Source organism: Geotrypetes seraphini, chromosome 5 (genome assembly GCF_902459505.1).
Source record: "Geotrypetes seraphini chromosome 5, aGeoSer1.1, whole genome shotgun sequence".
Taxonomy (NCBI): Eukaryota; Metazoa; Chordata; class Amphibia; order Gymnophiona; family Dermophiidae; genus Geotrypetes; species Geotrypetes seraphini.
The window spans coordinates 12,184,563-12,209,544 of record NC_047088.1 but is presented as its reverse complement, the minus strand read 5'-3'; the positions used below and the strand labels follow the sequence as shown (position 1 = coordinate 12,209,544).

Sequence of the window (24,982 nt, the reverse complement as noted above, 5' to 3'; positions counted from 1 at the left end):
GGGAAAAGAGGAGGCTGAAGCCTGAGAAAGGAAAAGGCAGGAAAGAATTTCAGGCCTTATGATGGTAGAACTGCAGACATTTTGCGGAATTTTCAGAAATTCTGCCAGTCCTTTTCTGACCAAGTTTCAAGTTGTAATTTACAAGTGCACTAGTGCAAACATCCAGGCAACAAGATACAATAGAAGGACACATATACACAGTATCTGGTCATCGATTCTTTCTTGAACATCACATCTCCAAGCCCTGTGAGTTAGAACCATATTGCTTTGAGAGTTTGAAGCAAGCTGTTCCTTGCTAGAAATATTTCTAGATCCCAGGAAAATGTTTGTCTAAATATTTCTGTGCTCTAAAAAAATTATTTTATTTCTGAATCTATACAGTACTCGGAAGTAGGGTTTGCTACAAGAAGTAGATTCTTAAAGAAATGTAAGATAAAGTGACTTGCCCAAAGTCACAAGCAATATCGGTGGCAAAATCTAGAGTTCTGATGCCTTGAGGTGAGGAAGCAACTTTCCATTCAATTATGTAAACCTTTCAGGGAAAGAAGAAAAAATCCCCAGCATGGACAAGGGATGGGGCTGGGGGGTGGAGCGAGAAGAACCTGAACTCATCTGAGCATCATCTCTGCTATATGTCCCTTTTTTGGAGTTAAAGCATCAAGTAAGATATCCTCTGCTCAACTGATGCCCAGTTTCTCCAGTTGGGTCAACCGCTGCTTCACTAATCAGTCCAGGAGCTGCATGATTTGCCTGTTACTATCTGCGGGAGTCTGAGAAACACCGAGCACACTGACTTTGTCTGCATCCATCGGCTGGTCAATGGGCACAACTCACAGGTTCTACACGGGTCTGGCGAGGATCCTAAGGAATAGCCCTTTGACTTGTATATGGAATATGAAATCTAATGAGCTGGAGTAAGTCTTGCGAACAATGCAAGTAAAGAAAGTTAAAACTGAATACCTAACATCCCTCAACAGAGAATGATTTCATTCTAGTTATTTTATCTACTGCTCTGGAAGTCACATGCCCATACAGAAGTCACTGGGTTAATTATTATTTATATTACCAGAATTGATCCTCCACGCAGACCCTTCAAGTGCCGACTTCCTCTCATCTACCATCGCAGAAAAAAGCATCTGTAGTTGATCCTCTCGGCAGGTCTTCTCAGTCACTGCCGTCTCCTCCTCCTCCTCCTCTTCAAGCATATTCTTCACTATGGGCTTTTCTCTTTCTCCTGGTCCCTTGGCTCGAGAATCCTGCCTTGCCTTCCATCGTAAGCTCTCCACAGTATAAATGGGCTGCTCCCTATAATCTGCTGAGCACTCCAAGCCAGACAGGCACTCTCCACCCTGAGTGTAAATGGAGCAAAGATGAAGAAGATTCTTCCGGATGTTCAATGGCAATTTTGGTTCCATATGTAGCAGGATACTGTCAAATGGAAAAAAGGAAGAAGAAAGTCACTACCAAATTATCTGAAATTGCATTCCTCTTCATACCAAATCTTTACTCAGATAGCTAGAAATATTCTCTGCACCACCCATCTATCAAGCACACCTCCAGAAAGAAAAATCTTTCTCCTAAGAAATGAAGACACAGAGAATTCACTAATTTCAGATCATGCTAGTCACATTACACTACCTCTGTAAAAAAAAAAAAAAAAAAGAGTATTATTGCTCACGATAGCCAAGTTCTGAGGTGTGCCTGCTTCGAACATTTCCTGTGTCTGCCTGAATTCTGCTTGTCATTCCTGGTGTCCATTTGTTCACCTCTAAGGCCATAATGCTGTAGGGGCAGAGGAGTAGTGGACCACTAGGAAATTCCTAAATCATTTCTGTAAGCAAGGCAAGAGGTCGTATGGGAAAATCAGACAACGGCTGGTCTGCCCATGGCTTGAGGACAGCTTCTGCACAGTGCAGATCTTGCTGAGGCCTAAACATGCTTATCAATGGAATGAAGAGAATTAAGGCAGCCACCTGGTCAACAGGAGCCATCCAACTGACCCAGCTTTACTTGACCCTTTCATCTTCCTTTCCTGGAATTACAATTGCCAGCACCTACAATTTTCTTAGGAAACATGTTCCTAACCAAGAACTTTGCTTTTATCTTCTAGTTGCCAAAATCAATACAGGGTTTACATCTGATCACATATCCTCTTGGTTCTGTGTCAGTCACCACCAGTGTTCCCTCTAAGCGGGCGGGTGTTGTGAGCAAACTTTTTTCACTGTGAGCTAAAAATATCGGGCGCCAGCAAGTTATGAGCCAAATAAATATGTTGTCAAGGCATCAGGCCAGCTTAAGTTCCAGGCCAGTTATGGAACTGAATTTAAGATTTGTAGGTTCATGGGGACATACTCTAGTCCGTATAGTGTAACAGGAAAATTTACAAAGGGAAACTCTCTAAGGCATAAAGAACACATGGGATTTGCTTATGAAACTGATATGTATTCTCAGCCACATAAACTTCAGCCCTGTCTCTTTTCGGCCAGGTGATATTAACTATTCTATTTCAAGCATGAGTAGGTTTCATTGCAGATGGAAGGACTATTTTACTAATCATTTAACCTGTCTTAACTGTTTAGATACAAGGATCCAATGCTGGTAGAGCTATCCTCCCTATTTAACCCGATTAGTATCTGGCCCCAAACTGTTGTCAAGTACCAGCCAGACTCCACTGAAGAACACAGTATACATAGGCAGCGGAACGCTTTTTTGTTTGGGAGGCCCAAAAGCTGCACCTTAGACCCCTACCCCAGACCTGTCCAAGCTCCTCCCTTGACCTCACCCCCATAATAATAGCACTAATTGTATACACCATTTCTTCCATTCATTTTTCATAGACATACAATATAATCTTATTAATAATACACAATGGTAATCACAAAATTAAACTACACAAAGTGCACTCTTTTTTTTCTCCCCACCACTGCACAGCATTTCTTCCTCTCTACTCCACCCCCCATGTGCAATGTCTTCCTCTCTCTCTCTCATTCCTTCCCTTGCTGCAAAGGGAGTGGGGAAAGCTTGTCACCCCTTTCCCTCACCCCTCCATTATCTTACTATTTTCTTCCCCCTTTATTTATCTCCTTCCATCCAGTATGTGTTCTTTCCCCACTTCCATTCAGCATCTGCTCTCCCCTCTCAACTGACATCCATCTGCCTTCTGCTCTCTCTCCCTTCTTCTCACTTCCATCATCTGTCCCCTTCTCTCTCTCTCATCTCCTCCATTCCATCATCTGCTCCTTCTCTCTCCCCCCCTCCAACTTCCATTATCTGCCCCCTTCCCCTTACCTTTGCGGGTCACTTTCTTTCCCCTGAGGTGGCTCATGTCAGAGGGGAAGCTTTGGCCGAGCAGAACCGCTTGCAAGGAACAGTGGAACTTACTTGATTGATGTCGATGCTGGGGCCCGTTGCCGTTTGAAGAAGAAAAAAAAAAAAGGTGGAAAAAAGGGACCTGCAAAGGCGAGAGGAAGGGAAACCTTCAGGACAGCTGCTCTTTGCCCTCCTTCAGTGGGCCAAGAATCCAGACCAGCAGCGGCAGCTCTGTATATTTTTAACTTCGGCACAGAGCTGCCCCTAATCAATAGTTTAGCGCGGTTTCATGAAGCAGCTTCGGGGCCTTTGCTAGGCCGGCCCACATCGCATCATCGAAGCGGGCCGGCATAGCAAAGGCCCCGAAGCTGCCTCATGAAACCGCGCTAAACTATTGATTAGGGGCAGCTCTGTGCCGAAGTTAAAAATATACAGAGCTGCCGCTGCTGGTCTGGAGGTGCGGAGACAAGGCAGGAGGCAAACGCGGTGGAAGGCAGGAGTCCCGGCGAAGGCAGGAGTCCCGGCACAGCGACTGCAACAGGAAGTTGCAAGTCAGCTGACGCCGGCCTTTCGTTGCGGCGGGGACCGAATCCTTCGCGGACCGGCAAGATTTTTTTGCGGACCGGCGGTTGAAGAACTGTGCTCTACACTGTGTGCGCTGTGACGATAAACTTGTGCGCTGCGAGGTAATATTTTGTGCGCAAGCGCACGCCAGCGCAGCTTAGCGGGAACACTGGTCACCACCATTTGCAGCAATATTTTTTTCGAGACAAAGGGAAACTGTACATAAGAATAGCCTTACTGGGTCAGACCAATGGTCCATCAAGATTAAGGAGTCACCCAGCCAGCACCCAGTAGAGAGGCCTAGTCTGCAAGGCTGCCTGTTCCCCTTCCACTCAAAGCCCTATAGTCCTATGGCACTATCTTAAATAGCTCTTTCAAGTCCCCTCAGATGTATATAGCAATCACTGTATATATCACGAATTTCTCTTAGCTATAAAGGAGCCTCAGCCCCACCACTCCACCGCTATGTTAATTCTTGCTTGTGGGAAGAATTACGTGGCACTTCATCATTAGCTGTGCCTTTATATTTTTATCATTTTTAATACTATGTATTTTTTATTATTTTTCTTTTACTTAATAAATATAGTGCTCTAAAAATTGCAGCTTATCTATGCCTCAGTAAAAGTCCTTGCTTTGCAGACCTACATCTGCATTAGATGTGGTGTAGCCTGACACGGGGCTTCAAGGCAACAGTCTAGGAGTCTGTTCCACTGCAATGGCACCTGTTTTCGGAACAACTGCCATCTCTTTCTCATCTCTTTCTGAGTCTGGGACAGGCCTTTTACTTTCATCCCTGAAAAAGAATGAAGACATTTTCATATTTCTGCTTTAGCTCATTTCTCTTTTCTCTCCAGACCTGTTGCCTAAGTGAAACACATTCGTCAGCCCTTTTCAACAATGATGCAAATAGGCACAAGATCATTTACATTACATTACATTAGTGATTTCTATTCCGCTTGTACCTTGCGGTTCAAAGCGGATTACATAAGAAGAAGCTGGACATTTCCAGGAGGGTACATGACATTTAGGGTAAGACATCTTCTGACAGACTGGGTCATTTTTCTCTTATTTACTGCATTAATCGGTGACTGCCCATGGATTAGTTTAATCTGTTATAATCATTTTACCCAAGGTATCTCTGCTTGAGACCACCTCATAGTCCGAATGTGGAGGACAAAGCAGAAGAATAACAGCTAGAACAGAGCCCAAGAGACTCAAATCCATAGGAATTCAGTTAAGTCAGTAGATCTCAGACTTCGGATCTTATGACTTTGATCTGATTTTACCTAGTGCACAATTATTTCTTTTATAGTTCTTTATTGATTTTCCATACTTCAAAAGTGCAATACATGAATATAACACACATAAAACATCAATTTAAGCACATTCACTTACAATTATATATATAACCACTCATTTTCTCTCACCCCCCTCAATGATTATACAATAAAACATAGCGACATTGATTTGCCCAGTAATCTTACCCTCTTCATATTAATAATATCTTCCCACCCTTCCTCCCACCCCAAGTATAACTACTTTAGGGTCAAATTAGGACAGAAATATCCCCCCCCACCCTATTTTGGATGTGTATGTAAGTAAACAAAACCTGACTTATAATCAGAGCCCTGCTATAGAGAAGTAACATACGATGTCAAAGAACCCCAAACCAATTGAAAAAGAATACTGTGCCCCAGACTTTCTGCATTCGTTTTCTCATATAAATAGCTGGAGCACTGATTAGCCCACCAGAAAGGGAAATTCAGACGATCATAAATAGCAAATCCCGGACAAAATGTCTCTCACTTCACCCTAAACCTTTAGTAGCCACCTATATATTTAAAATTTGAGATTTTTCACACTATGTTCCTCAGAATGCCACACTATAAAATCGTGTGCTAGCCATCCTCATAGGAACTTTATATCAACATAAATATTCTTTTGCTTTATATTCATAATAATTTATAAAGTGCTGACTTCGCTATCCAAATGCAAGTGCAAAACTGTTACTTAGCTTAAAACTGGCAGCCCCAGCGAATAACATAGGGATTTAGCGTTTTGCTAAAATTCTGAACCGCTCTGCTTTCTCCGTCCCCGACCCTGATGAAATAATGAAACGCGTCGGTGGGGATTGAGGCAGACCCAGTTTTAAGCCAATTCAGGTCACTAATACCTGGACAAAACTCAAAGAGTAGCAACATTCCATTCAGAATCTCAAAGAATAGCAAGATTCCAGAATCCCAGAGAGTAACAAGATTCTAGAACCCCAAAGAGTAGCAACATTCCATTCAGAATCTCAAAGAATAGCAAGATTCTAGAATCTCAAAGCATAGCAACATTCCATTCAGAATCTCAAAGAATATAGCAAGATTCCGGAATCCCAGAGAGTAACAAGATTCTAGAATCCCAAAGCGTAGCAACATTCCATTCAGAATTTCAAAGAATAGCAAGATTCCATCTGCCCTGCAGGAGAGTTAAGAAACTCTTCAGTCACTTTTTCCTTGTATTACCACAGCTTAGAAAGACTTAGGGTACTTAAGCAGATAGAAAGTGCACTATTATTTTAGTCTCTTGGCTCCTATGGCAAATGACTAACAGCATTCAGTAGTATTACACTCAAATTCTGTTGCTGAAATTGTTTTGAAAGCTAGAAGAGTGGACCCAATTATACCAGTTCATTGTAGGCCAGAATCTAATTTATGCACTCTTTCTAAAATTACTGAAAAAACATTTATTTCTCCAACTAAGCTAATTTGAAGAACAGATTCTAGCTCTTCATTCAATCCAGCTTTAGGTTTACGCATATCTGGATTAAAACGGAATACATAATCTAGCTATTTCTTTAGATTTATCATCTGCTCTTGACCTGATTGACCACTCACTTCTTTCCTGTCTTTCTATTGCGCTGTTTGCCTCAGACACTATTCTCTGTTGGTTCCAAACCTTTCTTTCTTCAGGATCAGATCTTTACTGCGTTTCTGTTGGCTTCCACTTCGAAGATCCGAAATCGGCATATAGCGTCCCCCAGAGCTTCATTTTCTTCCCCCTCCTGTTCAATTTATTTCTATGTTCACTGGCAATATTAATTCAAGAATCTGCAATTCATTTCATATTTATGCAAACTATATGCTTTTCTTCACTTCAAATCTGTTTAGACAAAATTGCTCGATGGCTCTTGGAGAATTGTCTAGCCTTAAATCTGGAGAAAACAGTAGCTTGTGGGCTAAGAGGAGCTCTATCCCATCCATTAGCTAAATTACAGCTTTTAGGACAGACAATGTCAGTAGAATTTTTGCTATCTCGGAATCATTTTTGATTATCAACTACACTTCTCCCTCCATATTCACGATTTCACTATCCGCGGTTTCAATTATTCGCAGTTTTTTTTTACGCAGTCTCCGTCCCCAAATTTACATCACAGGAAATTGGAGGAATCACCCGGAATCTGCACCCAAGGCGGAGGCCAGGATCCAGTGCTGTTCCCAGAGGCTCCGGCCCGTCGAGTGCACACACACCTGTAACTCAGCGGGCACGCGCCGACTCTGTACCTGGCATTTGCCAGCGCCAGTCTGATCTGAAAGTCCCCCACCAAACCACAGTAGGTTACTGCTTTGTTCCTCGCGCAGTGGTAGCCCTGCGCTCTGTTCTGAAAGCAGTTCTCAGGATCCAGACCCACACTTTCCTTTACAGCCGCGCAGGAACAGGTCAGGTTATTTGAAGTTTTGTGCCTTTTCTAGGGTTTTGTTTGGTTTTTTTTTTTCAGAAAACCCGCAAATAGCATACAAAAAGTTATTTGCGGTTTTTCTGTATTCGCGGCCATGCTGTTCCCCTATCACCGCGAATACAGAGGGGGAAGGGTATCTTTTGCTCCTCAAGTCTTGGCTCTAAAAACAGTTTTTCTTACTTTGCATCAATTATAAGGTATACATAACTTTTCAGATCAAGATTCCTTCCACTCTTTTCATGACAAGGCATCTCACAGTCTCTCTTAAAGAAACTACAAACTCTTCAAAATTGTTCTGACTCCTCTTTAACTGTAGTTGTTTTGCTCTTTTTATACACCTTTGGTTAAAAAAAACACACCACTGGCTACCTGTTGAATTCAGGATAACATTCAAAATTCTCCTCTTCACATTTAAGGCCTACAATGCCTAACTACAACCATACACACCACATCATACACCGCAATTAATGATCATAGCAGCGTGCAGTCTGGTTTATTTATGTAAATCAATTTAATTCATTAACCAGTTCACATGCTGTCCATTATGAACCAACATATCATTGTTCATTCTTTTTTTTTTTTTTTTTTTTACAGTTTCTGCCCTCTAGGGTTCATTATCTGTGATGATTTGGGGAGAGCTTTCCATGAAAGACTAAATCGGCTATTAAAACTTGTCTCAGGCTTCCTCAGATTGATTTGGCAGGTCTTCAGGATGTCAGCCACTGGATTCTCTGTATCTCTGTGTGCTATTTTATGAGTGAAATACTTTCCTATCAATTATTTGTATTTATTTGTTTATTAGACTGCACCATCTTAACCCTGTTAAAGGCAGTATAGAAAGTCAGAAATAAATAAAATAAAAATAAATGACTTAACTTTGATATAAACATTAAAGTAGGATGTTCAGATTGTTTCTCAGTTGCATATGTCCTAGTAAACTCACCAGCCCTGTGATTAGCAGACAGAATCTCAAAGATCCAGTAAAGCAAGTACTGGGATCTAATCTCTGTGACAAACTCGTAGCATCCCCGAAGGTCATCAAAGAGCTTTTCCAGCAACATCTGAGTGAAAGTCTGAGAGTGAAGACTCTTCAACAATGGCTGCCAGAACCGGAGGAATTTTCGAGGAACCTTCAGTAAGTTACTTCTCTCTATAAGAGGAAAAAAATATATATAAAAAGAGTCATTTTATTACAGGTCAAGCAAGTGTACATAGGCGCCTAGGTCTTTATAAAATGCTAGGGCTACATATATTAAGGCATTTTGGCAATCAATTTGCATTGTCGTATGACAAGGTATTGTTTGGAATGTCTACGAGGGTTAAATGTCAAATATCTTCTGATAATAATAAACTTTTGATGATTCTTACGGGAGTTGCTATTCAACAGTTAACATACAATTGGAAGGATTATACAAGATTGAATTATAGTTTTTGGTGGAACTCGGTATGCCTTTAGCAGTGCAAAAAGGTTATTTTAATAAGTTTAAGGATGTGTGGGACCTTAATAAGTTATTGTAATGAAGATGAATAATAGTTACTATTGATTATTAGTGAGGGTGGGGGGTGGGTCTCTGATATTTTATTATTAGGTATGAAAGCTGTTATTTTAGTATTATATTATATGACTAGTGTTTAAGCCCGTTACATTAACGGGTGCTAGAATATATGCCTGTCTGTCTTTCTTTATTTATGTCTTTCTCCCTGTTCCTGTCTCTTTCTTCCTTCCTTTCTGTCTCTCTCCCTCCTGCTAATTTTCTCTCTCTCTCCCTGGCACCCTTTGTCTGTCTGTCTATCATTATTTCTGTCTGTCTCTTCCTGGCCTTCTTTGTCTGTCTGTATTTCTTTCTGTCTCTCCTCCCCCCCCCCCACTTTCCTTTGCAGAAGCAGCAGCGGTATTTCCGTTCCCCTCCAGGTCCCTGTGAAGCCCCCCCCCCCCCCACTTTCCTTTGCAGAAACAGCAGCGTATTTCCCTTCCCCTCCAGGTCCCTGTGAAGCAATTCCCTTCTCTTACGTGAGCTGTCCTGCTCCGTTCGGCCCCTCCCTTCTCTTCATGCGATTTGGCCTGCTCCGTTTGGCCCCTCCCCCTTCCCATCCCGCGGGCTGGCCTGCTGCGGCCGAAGGTTAGTTTTAAAAGTGCCTGTGGCGGCTCCTCTTATGCTGCTGATCCTCCTGAAGAGCAGCCTGCGATGGTGGACGGCTTTAGCGAACCTCGCAGGCCGCTCTCCAGCCTCGGTAGCACGTTCCCTCTGACGCACGGGATCGCGTCAGAGGGAACGTGCTACCGAGTTGGAGAGCGGCTTGCGAGGTTCGCTAAAGCCGGCCACCATCGCAGGCTGCTCTTTACAGGAGGATCAGCAGCAGCGGCGGTGGCGGCGAATGAGGGCCGAGGTTTGTTCCCTGCCGAGGATGCGGGCAGGAAGAAAGCTTGCCTGCCTTCCAGGGTGAGTGAGGGCGGGAGGAGGGGAATGGCCAGAGTGATCATTGGCCGGGTTCTAAAATGGAACACGGCCACGGATCACACACCACGGCGGCAGTAATCACGCTTTTTTAAAAGCGCATGCACCGCTAACCTTTTATTATATAGGATATATAGGTTTGGTTGGATGGGAGGTGGGTAAAACTTATTTTAAGAAATTGTAAAATTTTCAAGTGTTATGATATTTTATTTGTGAAAATTTTGTGTACACTTGTTGTTATATACAAAATGAATAAAGATTAAAAAAAAAAAAAATGCTAGGGCTAAAGCAGCAAGAATCGCATCTAGATCAAAGCTGAAGATATTTGCATAAACTGTGCACATACATACATATTTTACAAATAGCATATGCGAATTGCAACTCCCTTCCCTGCCCCAACACACAAGTCATGTGAAAAAATGTACCAACTTGGCACTGCGCAGATTTTTTATATGAACAAAAAAATTCTATTAACAGGGTGTTTGCATAGCACCTACTTTCCTTTAAAGAATACTAGCATAATAGGGGATATAGCAATGGGTGTGAGTATTTACACCAGCTCACAACTAAAAGCAGATGATAAGGTAGCAGGTGCTCTCTGAGGACAGCAGGATAGACTCACATGTGTGTGACATTGATGAAGCCCCACGTGGGAACCTTTCGCCAGCTTACACAAAGCTTTTCAGAGGGTTGCATACCTTCCCAATGCCAATGTCATGCAAGACTTAGCAAGTCAAGCTTCTAACTTATACAGTTGATTACAACTCCAATGGGGAGGAGGAAGGGTATATGAGAATACATATCCTGCTGTCCTCCAAGAACAAGCAGGATGACAGTCTTATATGTAGGTCTCCTTAGCTATACAGGCTGCCTTCAACAAGAAAGGGGAACAGATAAACCTTAAAACAGGCAAAGGCTTAGCAATTCTTTTGCAAAGAAATGGGCCTAGAGGGATTCTAAATCCCAAATAAATCCTGAAGGGCTATCTGGTCAAACAGGAGTCCTGTTCCAAACAATAATGAAATGTGAATTTATGGACTGAAAAATAAACTTGGAAACTTTGATCAATGTGGTTAACACTTGATATACCGCAATGGAAGAACATCTGTGCTGTTCACATAACAAACTAATGGTTAAAATAAAGTCAGAACTACAATATCATTAGTAAAAAAAAAAAAGTAGAGTTTAAAAGTTAAAAATTGATTTTGCACTTCTTGTTTCAAACTAGTCTGAGCGGATAGTGTAGCTGGTTTATAGAAAGGTTTGGACAATTTCCTGGAGGAAAAGTCCAATGTCTGCTATTGAGAAAGACATGGGGGAAGCCACTGCTTGCCTTGGATCGGTAGCATGGAATCTTGCTACTCCTTGGGTTTTAGCCATGTACTAGAGACCTGGATTGGCCACCATGAAAATGGGCTACTGGACTTGATGGACCATTGGTCTGACCCAGTAAGGCTATTCTTATGTTCTTATGTAGTCTCCGATGGGCCTCATTTCATTTTGCAAATCATTAGGCAAATGCATCTATAAACAGGAAGATTTTTAATAATGTTTTAAACTGTTCAAGATATACAAGCAAGGTCTTGCAAAACAAGTACAGTGGTACCTCGGTTTACGAGTGCACCGGTTTGCGAGTGTTTTGCAAGATGAGCAAAACATTCGCAAAATTGGTACCTCGCAAACCGAGCTTGCCTCGATGTACGAGCGCGTCCCCCCCCCCCCCCCGCAATCGTACATCGAGGCAAGCTCGGTTTGCGAGGTACCAATTTTGCGAATGTTTTGCTCATCTTGCAAAACACTCGCAAACCGGTGCACTCGTAAACCGAGGTACCACTGTACTTGTTTTGCAAGACCTTGCTTGTATATCAAGTTAAAATATAATAAAATGTTTTTTTTTAATAACACCAGATTGGCTTTTCACATGTTAAATTTAACAAAAGTTATGAGTGAACCTGCTTTCTCTGTGTCACTGGATGCAGAGAAAGCTTTTGATCGGGTGGAATGGACATTTAAGTATCAAGCATTAGAATGGTTTGGTATAGGTTCAGGATTTATACAAATGATTCAAACATTGTATAGCTCCCCAACTGCAAGATTGTATATTAATAATAATTTGTCAGAAAGTTTTAACTTGCGGAAAGGGGTTAGACAAGGCTGTCCATTATCTCCTTTGCTTTTTGATATTGTATTAGAACCCTTGTTATTAGCCATTCAACAAGCAAAGGGGATACAGGGTATTCTTCGTACAGACTGGGAATGCAGATGACATATTGCTTTATTTGAGAAATCCAGAGACTTCCATTCCATGCTTGCTTGAGTTAATAGAGAAATTTGGAAAATTTTCAGGATATAAGATAAATTGGAGTAAATCTGAAATTCTGCCTCTTAATGTGCATTGTACTAAAGGATTATTTGACTCATTTTCCTTTGTATGGAAGGAAAATGGTTTAAAGTATTTAGGTATTTGGATTAAAAATACACTTGAAGACACAGTAAAAGAGAATGAAAAATTTTTATTAAAGAAAGTTTCAGAAATGTGTGAGCAATGGAATCCTTTACATCTTTCCTGGTGGGGGAGAGTTCAAATTATTAAAATGATGATATTGCCTGTGGTTTGTTACCAAATGAGTATGATACCAATTTTTTTTCAGGGGTCCTTTTATAAAAAGTTGAATGGTATTCTTACAAAATTTGTTTGGCTGGGTAAAAGGCCTAGAATTGCTTTAGTATCTTTACAAAAATCAATTATGGAGGGTGGGGTAAATTTCCCAAATTTTTATAGGTATCATCAAGCCTATATTCTGCGCCAGGGTATGTATTGGGTCCTCCCAGAGCTCATGGAAAATGTCCCTGATTGGTTGTATTTGGAATGGCGACTCATGTTTCCTTTACATTTATGTCATGTTCTCAGTATTAAGATGCCTAGAAAATATAAAGATAATAGAATATTAATGGATACATGGAAAACATTGCGTTATGTTAGTAATTTAACACCTAATCCAATACATAATTCAACAAATCAATCTCTATGGGTAAACTCCAAGATTCAAATTGGCGGTTTTAAAATCGTTTGGAAGCAATGGATTATTGCAGGTATACAAACTTAAAATTATGTTAATTTCAAATGGTAAACTGCTTGATTTTTCACAGTTACAACATAAATTTGGTCTTAATAAATCACAAAGTTTAAAATTGTTGCAAATGAAGCAGGTTATTCAGGAGGGGTTCCCTGAATGAAAAAAATCTTAATTATCAGTATAGTCTGGAATTCTTGTGCTTTCAGGTGGATTTCTTGGGTCACCAAGCTGCAGTGGTACAAATTGATATCTGGATATATGAATAAAAAACCAAGGACTGGTCTTAGAGACATTTGGAGCATTGAGATTAAGCATCAAATTTCTGCGTCTCAATGGCCACGAGTTTGGTCTTGGAGGATGAAGTGTACAGTGTCAGCATCTATGAGACAAACTTGGTTCTTTTTGTTACATAGAGCATTTTGGACCCCAGTTAGATTACAAAAGTTAGACAGCTCTAAGTCTAATAGGTGCTGGCATTGTAAACTTGAAGCAGGGACTCTAGATCACTTATTATTCTATTGTCCCTTTATTATGGCCTTCTGGAAATCAATTTGGTCCCAAATTAATTGTTTGTTAGAAAATCATGTAGCATTAACATATGATACAATTCTCTTTGGTATGTCGATGAGAACAAGGAGCCAGATTTCATCAAGTAATAATAAACTTTTACTGGGGGGGCGTGGCTTAACGCGAACACAAATGGATGTGTGATCGTGAAGCTCCTCATCATCTAGGCAACAGAATATAAAAAAAAAATTTCCCTTCTGGATAATTTCATAAAAAAAATATTTACTAAAGAAGCAGAACAAATGATAAAAGATAAAATCCTCTTTTGATGAAGTTAAAATGAAGTCTAAGGTAATAGGAGTCGGAAAGGCAGAGCGCCGTTTTTTTTTCTCGGCGGTTAATGAGACTTGAATTGCAGCGCTGAAACGGCAAGGAGAATGAGTGAGTAACTGACAAAGCTGGTGGGGAAATTGTGGAGGAAGATTGTGTCCCGATATGATTAAACGGAACCCATAAGAAGGAAAATATTGAATTGAAAGTTGTCCTCCTTTGACGATACTGAAAAGGGGATTGAGTGAAGAAAACTGAGGGAGAGGATTAACGGCATTTTTTTCTCACTAATTAAGTACCGAGGCGCTGGGAACAAATAAATGTCAGTTTACTAAAGTAAAAGAAAATTACTGAATTGAAAATTGCTTTACTCTATCAAAGCTGCGATTGGGCTTGTGAGAGAAGAGCCAGAAGAAAGGATTAACGGCTTTTTTTTAAAAAAAAAAGCTGAAGCAACGTGATATCGGAGCATTTGAGAGGCGCTGAGAACAGATAAATGACAGTTACTTCAAGATTACCAAAGTAAAAGAAAGTTACTGGATTGAGTATTGATCTCCTCGGTCAGGGCTGCGATTGGGCTTGTGAGAGGAGCGTCAAAAGAAAGGATTACCGAAATTTTATTCTCAGCGCTGTAGCGGTGTGTCATCGGAGGAGAGTGACTGGCGGAGATAGTATAAAAAATCTATATAAAGATTTGACCCGACGTGTCTGAAAGAAACCTAAAGGAAGGAAATATTGCTGGATTGAGTGTTGCCCTCCTCCATTGAAGTTGTGACGGGGCTTGAGGGAGGAGAGCCAGAGAGAAGGATTACCGACATTTTTTTTTTTTTTCCTCACAACAATAGAACTGGAGACAAATAACTGACAGTTGCTCTAAGAATACTGTAATAGAAGATTTGAGTCTGTTTAAAGATTGTGATGGTCTAACATTGATTTACCCGACGAAAGTGAGAAAAGGAAAAGAGTTTCAAACTGATATAAGTAAAAAGCTGATAAATGTCAATCTTTAAAATAAGGTGGTAATAAAATAACCTTCTTGCCAATATTAAAGTGATAACAGACCCTAAAAGAGGAGTGTTCTTTCTCAGTACAAGATTGGGACAGATAACTGAGAAAAAGAAAGGGAAAAAGAAAGGAAAAAGGCTAAAAAAGAAAAATTTCTACTTCAAAAGATAGAACCAAATCCTGGAAGAAAAAGGATTAAAAACCTAAGATACCAAATTTAAACCTATAGAGATTAAACTTAAGAAAGGAAAATTAAATAATTTTTGAAATTTCCTCACCATTTTTTTCTAAACTGATATAGCAAGATATTAAAGACAAAACTACTGAAATAGTGACTTAAAGAGGTTCTTGTATCATTTAACATCTGTGAACAAAATAAACTCCATAAAAAATAACAACATGGCAACTACCAGACAAAATAAAAATGAAACGGGTATGTCAGCAAAAAGACAAAAACAAGATCAAGTAACACCAAGTAAGATCCCACTTCCAACTGAAGAATCTGATATATTGAGTAAAGCAGAAGTTATGGAGGAATTAAGACAAATAAAACAAATGCTTAAAGAAACTGTGTCCAATATGTCTGAAATGAAAGAAGAAATTCTAAACATCCACAGACAATTGGAAGTAAATAACAAAAAAACAACTATACTAGAAAATAAAATGGAGGTCATAGAAGGTGAAATAAACAGATGCAAAAATGACAACCTAGAATTGAATAAATTGAAAGATCAACTAGAAGATTACGAAAATAGAGGAAGAAGGAAAAATATTAAACTTTTTGGAATACAAGAAAACTTAGAAGGAAAAAATACTATACAGTTTCTAGAAAACTTAATCCCAAAAATACTACAAATTGAATTAAAACAACCAATAGAAATAGAAAGGGCGCATAGGATCCCAGTAAAAAATGTAGAAAATAAAGGCAGGCCAAGACCAATAATATTCAAAATGCTTAGATACCAACAAGCATTAGAAATACTAAATGCCGCCAAGAAGGACAAAAATCTAAACTACAAAGGATCCAGAATATGGTTTCTACCGGATTTTGCAAAAAATACAGCAAATAAAAGAAAGAGACTACTAGACATGAGACCTCAACTAAAAGAAAAGGGATACAAATATGGATTATACTATCCAGCTAAAATGAGAGTATCATCTGGAGATAAATCTCTATATTTCGAAGATCCAGAAAAATTAAAAGCCTTTCTCTCAAAATCAGAACCTATGACATTTTAACATAAAACATCAAGACTGGTTTTGTTGACATTCTGAAAAATTATAAACATATGAGACATTGAAAAACTGAAGAAAAGAAAACATAAACTAAAGAAAAGACAATAAAAATATAAAGAGGAAAAATATAAGATATATTAAAAATATTAATAACATATTTAATATATGTTTAAGATATAGATTTATGATGTAAATTATAATACTGGGAAAATATAAATTAAAAATTTATGAAAAAATAAAGATACATTAATGAAATGTTAAGAATAAAAAATGATTAAAGATAATAAAGATTAATACAGATAGATAGAAAGGGATATTGATTGAACATTGGTTGCCTAGGAGAAAGAGGAATGTTCTGATTGCTATTCCAATGTGTATCCTTAAGCAGTCATTGTATAGGGTGGGAAAGGGAGGGAAAAAAATGAGATTTACTAGAATGATTAAAGAAAAAATTAATAAGGGATTAGATACTTCAGGGGTAAATATGTGTGTCATAGAGAATAATTTTTTGATTTTAATTATGACAAAAGAGGAAAAGAAGATTATAATGATAAGTATTAGAACATATAATGACTCTTAAAATATACTCTATCAATGTCAATGGCCTGAACCATGTAATCAAAAGGAAAAAAGTATTAGCATTTTTAAAAAAGCAAAATGCGGATATTTACTGTCTACAAGAGACCCATCTTAATATAAAAGAATCTCAGAAACTAACGGGTGGGTGGGTGAAAGAATGTTTTTTTGCTCCAGCAGAGGGTAAAAAAGCAGGGGTGGCAATTCTTATAAATAAAAAATGTATGGCCAATCTCAAATTTGTAAATTCAGATCCACATGGAAGATGGTTACATATTGATGTAAGTATGGGAAATAATGCCCTGACGTTGTTTAACATATATGCCCCTAATTCGAATCAATCAGAATTTTTTAAAAAATTACAGAATATGTTCTTACCACTGGCTGCTTCTAATTTAGTGGTGGCTGGAGATTTTAATGCTGTAATGGATCCATTATTAGATAAAAAACCAGGTAAAAATATAAAATCTTTAGGTTTAGATAATTTGGCTCAAGCATGTGATTTGAAAGATATATGGCGTATTCTTCATTTTAATGATCAGGAATTTTCATTCTGTTCACAGGTTCATAAATCATTTTCAAGAATAGATTATATTTTTGTTTCAACAAATAAAGTGCAACAGGTGATTAAAGCCTCCATAGATCCTATTATTATTTCGGATCATGCGGGAGTATGGATAGAATTACAATTAGATCAATTGGAGAATGGTAGACCTCTTTGGAGATTTGATAATGCATTGCTTGTGGATGACAAATTTTTGGAAAATTTCAAAACACAAATTAACGAATTCTTTCAAATAAACTTAGTGGAGGATACATCTATTGAGAATGTATGGGATGCATTTAAAGCAACTATGAGGGGTAATATAATATCATATTCAGCTTATGTTAGGAAACAGATTAAAATACAATATATAGAATTAGAAAAAAAAATAAAAATATTAGAAGCTAAATTGGTAAGTAAATGGGAACATGAAGTTTTACAAACTCTTTTGAAAGCAAAAGGTAAATATAATGAATTAACTTCAAAAATGATAAGAAGAGATTTGTTTTCCAAACAAACAATGTATTATGGAAATTCTAATAAGGCGGGAAGATTATTGGCAAATTATCTTAAAGCAAAAAAAAGAAGAACAAATATAAATGGAATAAAAGATGATAATGGCATAATAACAAATCAAACTAAAATAATTTTAAAACAATTTCTAAAATTTTATAAGGACCTGTATTCTTCCGAGCCTTATTTTGAGAGACAAAAAGATGGAAAAAATTTTTTAGATCTTATTAATGGACCTAAGATCCCTGATCATATAAAACGGAGTTTAGATGAACCTATATCATTAAAAGAATTAGAAACAACATTGAGATCTCTTAGAGTTGGATCCGCTCCAGGTGGTGATGGATATACAGTAGAATTTTATAAAACATTTCAAAATGTCCTTTCCCCACATTTACTAAATTTATATCAGACACAACTTATAAAAGGTGATATTAAAGGTACTATGGCTGAATCAATAATAATTGTTTTACCTAAGCCAAATAAAGATCCTACTTTGGTTTCAAACTACAGGCCTATATCCTTGATAAATGTAGATAATAAACTTTTGGCGAAAATTTTGGCTTTGAGATTAGCCAAAGCTCTCCCACATATTATAGATATGCATCAAACGGGTTTCGTTGCTAAAAGACATTCCTCTAATAACTCTAGATTATTGTTTCATATGCTAAATTTATCAAAAAAAATGGATGAACCGGCTTTTACAGTTTCATTGGATGCAGAAAAAGCTTTTGATAGGGTAGAATGGAATTTTATGTATCAGGCTTTAGAATGGTTTGGTATAGGTTCTGGATTTATACAAATGGTGAAAACATTGTATAGCTTCCCGATGGCAAGATTAAATATTAATAATATGATATCTGATGGTTTTCAATTGCAGAGGGGAGTTAGACAAGGTTGTCCTTTGTCTCCTTTGTTATTTGATGTTGTATTAGAACCCTTATTGTTAGCAATACAGCAAACAGGGGAGATACAGGGTATTCCATATTCAGATATGGAATATAAAATTTCGGCTTATGCTGATGATATTTTGCTTTATTTGAGAAATCCAGAGTCTACCTTATCTTCTTTATTGGAATTAATTGATAAGTTTAGCAAATTTTCAGGTTATAAAATTAATTGGAATAAATCTGAAATAATACCTTTAAATATTCATTGTGTAAAAGGATTATTTGACACTTTTCCATTCATATGGAAAGAAGAAGATTTAAATATCTTGGTATTCAAGTTAAAAATACAATTGAAGATACTGTAAAAGAGAATGAAAAATATGTATTAAAAAAAGTTACGGAGTTATGTGAGCAATGGAACCCATTACATATTTCTTGGTGGGGAAGAATTCAAACTATTAAAATGATGATATTACCTGTAGTTTGCTACCAAATGAGTATGATACCTATTTTTTTTCAGGGGTCCTTTTATAAAAAGCTTAATAGCATTTTAACAAAATTTGTTTGGCTTGGTAAAACACCTAGAATTGCTTTAGTAACTTTGCAAAAATCAATTAAAGAGGGAGGGGTAAATTTTCCAAATTTCTATAGGTATCATCAAGCCTATATTCTACGTCAGGGTATGTATTGGATCCTCCCAGAACTTATGGATAATGCACCGGATTGGTTGTATTTAGAATGGCGCCTTATGTTTCCCCTAAATTTAGTTCATCTTCCAAGTATCAACATGCCTAGAAGATATAGAGAAAATAAAATATTAATAGATACTTGGAAAACGTTGAGATTTATTAGTAAATTAACACCTATCCCAATATACAAATCAACTAATCAATCTTTATGGATAAACTCCAAGATCAAAATTGGCGGAGCTCAAATCCTTTGGAAGAACTGGATTATTGCAGGCATTAGATCTTTAGATGATGTTATTTCAGAAGGTAAACTGCTGGAATTTTCACAATTGCAACATAGATTTGGTTTAAGTAAAACACAAAGTTTTAAATGGTTGCAATTGAAGCAGGCCATTCAGGATGGGTTCCCTGAATGGAAAACATTGAATGATCAATATAGTTTAAAGTTCTTATGTTTTAAAGCAGACTTCCTAGGACATCAAGCCGCATTGTGGTATAAATTAATATCTGGATATTTGAATAAAAAACCAAAAAATGGTCTAAGAGATATTTGGAGCATTGAGATTGGACATCAGATTAATGCATCTCAATGGCCACTAATTTGGTCTTGGAGAATGGGATGTACAGTGTCAGCATCTATGAGACAAACTTGGTTCTTTTTATTACATAGAGCTTTTTGGACCCCTACACGTTTACAAAAATTAGACAGTTCTAAGTCTAATAAATGCTGGCACTGCAATCTGGAACCAGGGACATTAGATCACTTACTATATCATTGTCCCTATATTAAATCTTTTTGGAATTCAATTTGGCCACAAATTAATAAATTGATGGAAAATCATATAGCAATATCATATGATACAATATTATTTGGAATGATGATGAGGAAAAAAAGTCAAATTTCACCAGAAAATAACAAGCTTTTATTAATCATGACAGGGGTTGCCATTCAACATATAACCAACAAGGAGAAATTAGGTTCTTACCTGCTAATTTACTTTCTTTTAGCTTCTCCAGACCAGTAGAGGTTAACTTTACGAATGGGTATATATCTAATCATGACCAGCAGGTGGAGACTGAAAACAAAACTTTGGGACAGTATATCCTAGCCCCTCCTCTCTATTTCCCTCAGTCTGCCGAATAGCCAAGCAGAACCAAGAACTGGAAAACAACAGAGAGAAAAAACAATACTCCGAAAGGAGTAACAAATAACATACCCAAAATGCTGTTGGAAAATGCAGAGGAGAAATTCCCGAAGGAAGAATGTCCCCACAGCTCGCCAGCTAAGCCAGCCGAGCCACAGCCGCTGTTCTTCACTTCTCCCCGGCCCTAGAAAAATACTAGAACCCGCAGCAAAAACCAAAAACTGCCCGCGCAACAGCCCCAACAACAACAACAACAGACAGGGTGGGGACCTCTACTGGTCTGGAGAAGCTAAAAGAAAGTAAATTAGCAGGTAAGAACCTAATTTCTCCTTCTTTAGCACTCTCCAGACCAGTAGAGGTTAACTTTACGAATGGGACGTACCAAAGCAGTCCCTCTCACGGGCGGGACCCCCGAAGGGCCGATACCAGTACACGCTCACCGAACACCGCGTCCCGACGCGCCTGCACATCAACCCGATAATGACGAACAAAGGAATGCAAGGAGGACCAAACCGCAGCCTTACAAATATCCACTGGAGGCACGAGCGACGACTCAGCCCAAGAAGCCGTCTGACCCCGAGTGGAATGAGCCTTGAGAAACTCCGGAACAGGCTGCTGTTTCAGAAGATAAGCGGAAGCAATCGTCTCCTTGATCCAGCGCGCAATAGTAGCCTTAGAAGCGCCAGCTCCCCGACGAGGACCCGCCAGGAGGACAAAGAGATGATCGGACTTCCGGAATTCCTGGGTCCGCTGCACATAAGAGCGAAGGACCCGACCGACATCCAACTTGCGCAGCTGCCGTTGCTCAGAAGAGCCCTCCCGACCACCCAAGACCGGGAGAACCACCGATTGATTGACATGAAAAGGAGAAACAACCTTCGGCAGAAAGGAAGGAACAGGCCGCAAGACGACCCGCTCCCTAGAAAACTCCAAGAAGGGAGCCCTACAAGAGAAAGCCTGCAGCTCAGAAACACGCCTAGCAGAAGTAATGGCCACCAAAAAGACCGCCTTCAAAGTAAGGTCCTTCAAAGAACAGTCGTCCAAGGGCTCGAAAGGCGGACGCACCAAAACAGAGAGAACCAGATTAAGATCCCAAGAGGGAACCGAGGGCCGTAGGGGAGGCCTAAGCAACTTGGCCGCCCGCAAAAACCGAATCACATCAGGAAGAGCCGATAAACGCTGACCTGACACCAACCCTCGAAAAGCCGACAGGGCCGCAAGATGAACCCGGAGAGAAGACCAAGCCAGGCCTCTATCCAGGCCATCCTGCAAGAACTCCAGAATGTTAGGCAGAGAAGCGCGAAAAGAGGTCACTCCCCGCGCCCGACACCATTCCTCAAAGAGACGCCAAACCCGCACATAAGCCCGAGAGGTAGAAAGCCTCCGGGACCCCAACAGTGTAGAGATCACCTTGTCTGAATATCCCTTCTTGCTAAGGCGACCCCTTTCAAGAGCCACGCCGTAAGACAGAAGGGAGACGGGTCGAACATGGGAATGGGACCCTGCATCAGAAGGTCGTCCGAGAGAGGCAGAGGAAGAGGATCCGCTACCAGGTGCCTCACCAGATCCGCATACCACGGACGGCGAGGCCAATCCGGCGCCACCAGCACCACCAAACCCGGATGGTGAACAATGCGAAGAAGCACCCTGCCCACCAGCGGCCAAGGAGGGAACACATACAACAGCCCCTCCATTGGCCACTGCTGGACCAGAGCATCCAGACCCTCGGCCAGACCGTCCCTGCGACGACTGAAGAAGCGGGGCACTTTGGCGTTGCCACCCGTGGCCATCAGGTCCATCAGGGGCTGCCCCCAAGCCTGCACTATCAACTGAAACGCCTCGGCGCCGAGACACCACTCTCCTGGATCTAGGAAGTGACGACTGAGGAAGTCTGCCTGAACATTTTCTACCCCGGCTATATGAGAGGCCGAGAGGTCCAGCAGATGGGATTCCGCCCAAACCATGAGCAGAGCCGCCTCCTGCGCCACCTGAGTGCTCTTGGTGCCCCCCTGACGATTGACATAAGCCACCGCCGTGGCATTGTCCGACAGCACTCTGACCGACTTGCCCAGCAACAGGGAGTGGAAAGCCAACAGCGCCAGACGGACCGCTCTGGTCTCCAACACATTGATCGACCAGGCGGCCTCCTCCGCGGACCAGGTGCCCTGAGCTGAGTGACCCAAACACTGAGCCCCCCAACCCAGGAGACTCGCATCCGTCAGGAGCACCGTCCACTGCGGGAGATCCAGACCCACCCCCTGAACTAGGTGAGGGGTCTGGAGCCACCAACGCAGACTGCAGCGCGCCAAGCCTCGCAGGGGAACCGGAACATCCATCCCGTGCCTCTGGGGAGACCACCTCCGGAGCAGAGCATACTGGAGAGGACGCATGTGGGCCCGCGCCCACCTCACCACGTCCAGGGACGCCGCCATCGACCCCAAGACCTGGAGGAAATCTCGCGCCCGAGGACACCGGGACGCCAAAAGCAGGCGAATCTGAGATTGCAATTTGCTCACCCGGCCCTCTGGGAGGAAGACCTTCCCCAAGGAGGTGTCGAACAGCACCCCTAGGTACTCCAGACGCTGAGCCGGGACCAACCGACTCTTGGAAAGGTTGACCACCCAGCCCAGCGACCGGAGAAACTCCACCACCCGAGCAGTAACCCGGGAGCTTTCCTGCAACGACTTTGCCCGAATTAACCAGTCGTCCAGGTAGGGGTGTACCAGGATACCCTCCGACCGCAAGGCTGCCGCGACGACCACCATCACCTTGGTGAACGTTCGAGGAGCCGTGGCCAGCCCAAAGGGAAGCGCACAGAACTGAAAGTGCCGACCCAAGATCGCAAAGCGCAGGAAACGCTGATGAGAGGCCCGAATGGGAACATGCAAGTAGGCCTCCGTCAGATCGAGAGAAGTGAGAAACTCCCCCGGCTGAACCGCCAGAATGACCGACCGCAGAGTTTCCATACGGAAAGAGGGAATCTTGAGAGCCCTGTTGACCCCTTTTAAATCGAGGATGGGCCGAAAAGTCCCCTCCTTTTTGGGCACCACAAAGTAAATGGAGTACCTGCCCGTGCCCCACTCCGGAGGGGACACCGGAACAACTGCCCTGAGATCTAGCAAGCGCTGAAGGGTCTGGCGAAAAGCCTGCGTCTTCCCCGGAGTCTGACACGGAGAAGCGAGGAAAAAATCCGGCAGAGAGCGGGCGAACTCCAGGGCATAACCGTCCCGCACCACCTCCAGGACCCACTGATCGGACGTGATCTCGGCCCATTTGGGGAAAAATTCGCGCAGCCGAGCCCCCACCGGAACCAAAGGGGGCGCCGGCAAGGCGTCATTGTGCAGGACGGGAAGCGGGGGAACCGGCGGAGGGATTCCCTGCCCCCCGACGGGCCCCCCGAAAGGGCTGCATGCGCTGGAAGAACCGACCCCGGGAAAATCCCGGAGACTGGAAAGAAGCAGCCCCACGCCCAGGGCGATACTTGCGAAAATCCCGCAAACGCCCCCGGGCCGCACCCCCCCGAGACGCCGGGCGGGCACGGTCCTCCGGCAGACGGGGAACTTTCGAGTCCGACAGAGTCTGAATCAACTTATCCAAGTCCTCTCCAAACAAAAACGACCCCCGAAAGGGAAATTTAGTAAGCTTAGCTTTGGACGCAGCATCCGCCGCCCAAGCGCGCAGCCACAACACACGCCTTGCGGCCACGCCAAAAGCCATAGACTTAGCCGATATCCGCACCAAGTCATATAGAGCATCTGAGAGGAATGAGGCCGCCATCTCAATCTTCGCAACCTCCTGATCCACCAGAGACCAGTCGTCAGACTCTCGATCCAAGACCCGCTCCGCCCACCGAAACACGGCGCGAGCGACCAGTCCCCCACAAATAGCCGCCTGGACCCCAAAGGCAGAGACCTGAAAATTTTGCTTAAGGATGCTCTCCAATTTGCGCTCCTCAGGGTCCCGCAAGGCAGAACCGCCCTCAACAGGCACGGTATGCCGCTTGGAAATTGCCGAGACCACCGCATCCACGACTGGCGAAGCTAACGTAGCCCGATCCCCTTCAGGAATGGGATACAGGCGAGCCATGCTGCGCGCCAGCCGAAACGGCGCCTCCGGCGTTTTCCACTGCTCCAGAATAATATCCCGAATATCCTGATGCATAGGAAAAGAGCGGGAAACGGAACGGATCCCCCGTAACAGGGGGTCCCCCACACGCGGAGTCTCCGGCGGCGCGTCCTCAAAACGCAAAACCGTAGAAACCTGTTGAATAAGGTCAGGCAGCTCATCTTTCTGAAAAAGGCGCACCACGGACGCCTCGTCACTGGAGAACGGGAAATCCGACAACCCGCCGCCAGCTTCCGTCCCCTCCAGAGAGTCCTGGAACTCCTCAGAAGGGTCCAGGTCCTCCTCCAGACCG

General features: G+C 41.6%; 1 protein-coding gene across 2 annotated transcripts in view; it reads right to left on the bottom strand.

Annotated features, from left to right (window-relative positions):
- LAS1L (LAS1 like ribosome biogenesis factor) overlaps positions 1-24,982 on the bottom strand; it is a 62,037-nt gene that overhangs the window by 14,361 nt on the left and 22,694 nt on the right. For both annotated transcript variants that reach the window (XM_033945138.1, XM_033945139.1), the window contains exons 9-11: positions 8,541-8,747; positions 4,519-4,666; positions 1,067-1,428 (exon numbers count right to left, since the gene is read on the bottom strand). In XM_033945138.1, the coding sequence (XP_033801029.1) occupies positions 1,067-1,428; positions 4,519-4,666; positions 8,541-8,747 (717 nt within the window). The remainder of the gene's footprint in view (positions 1-1,066; positions 1,429-4,518; positions 4,667-8,540; positions 8,748-24,982) is intronic.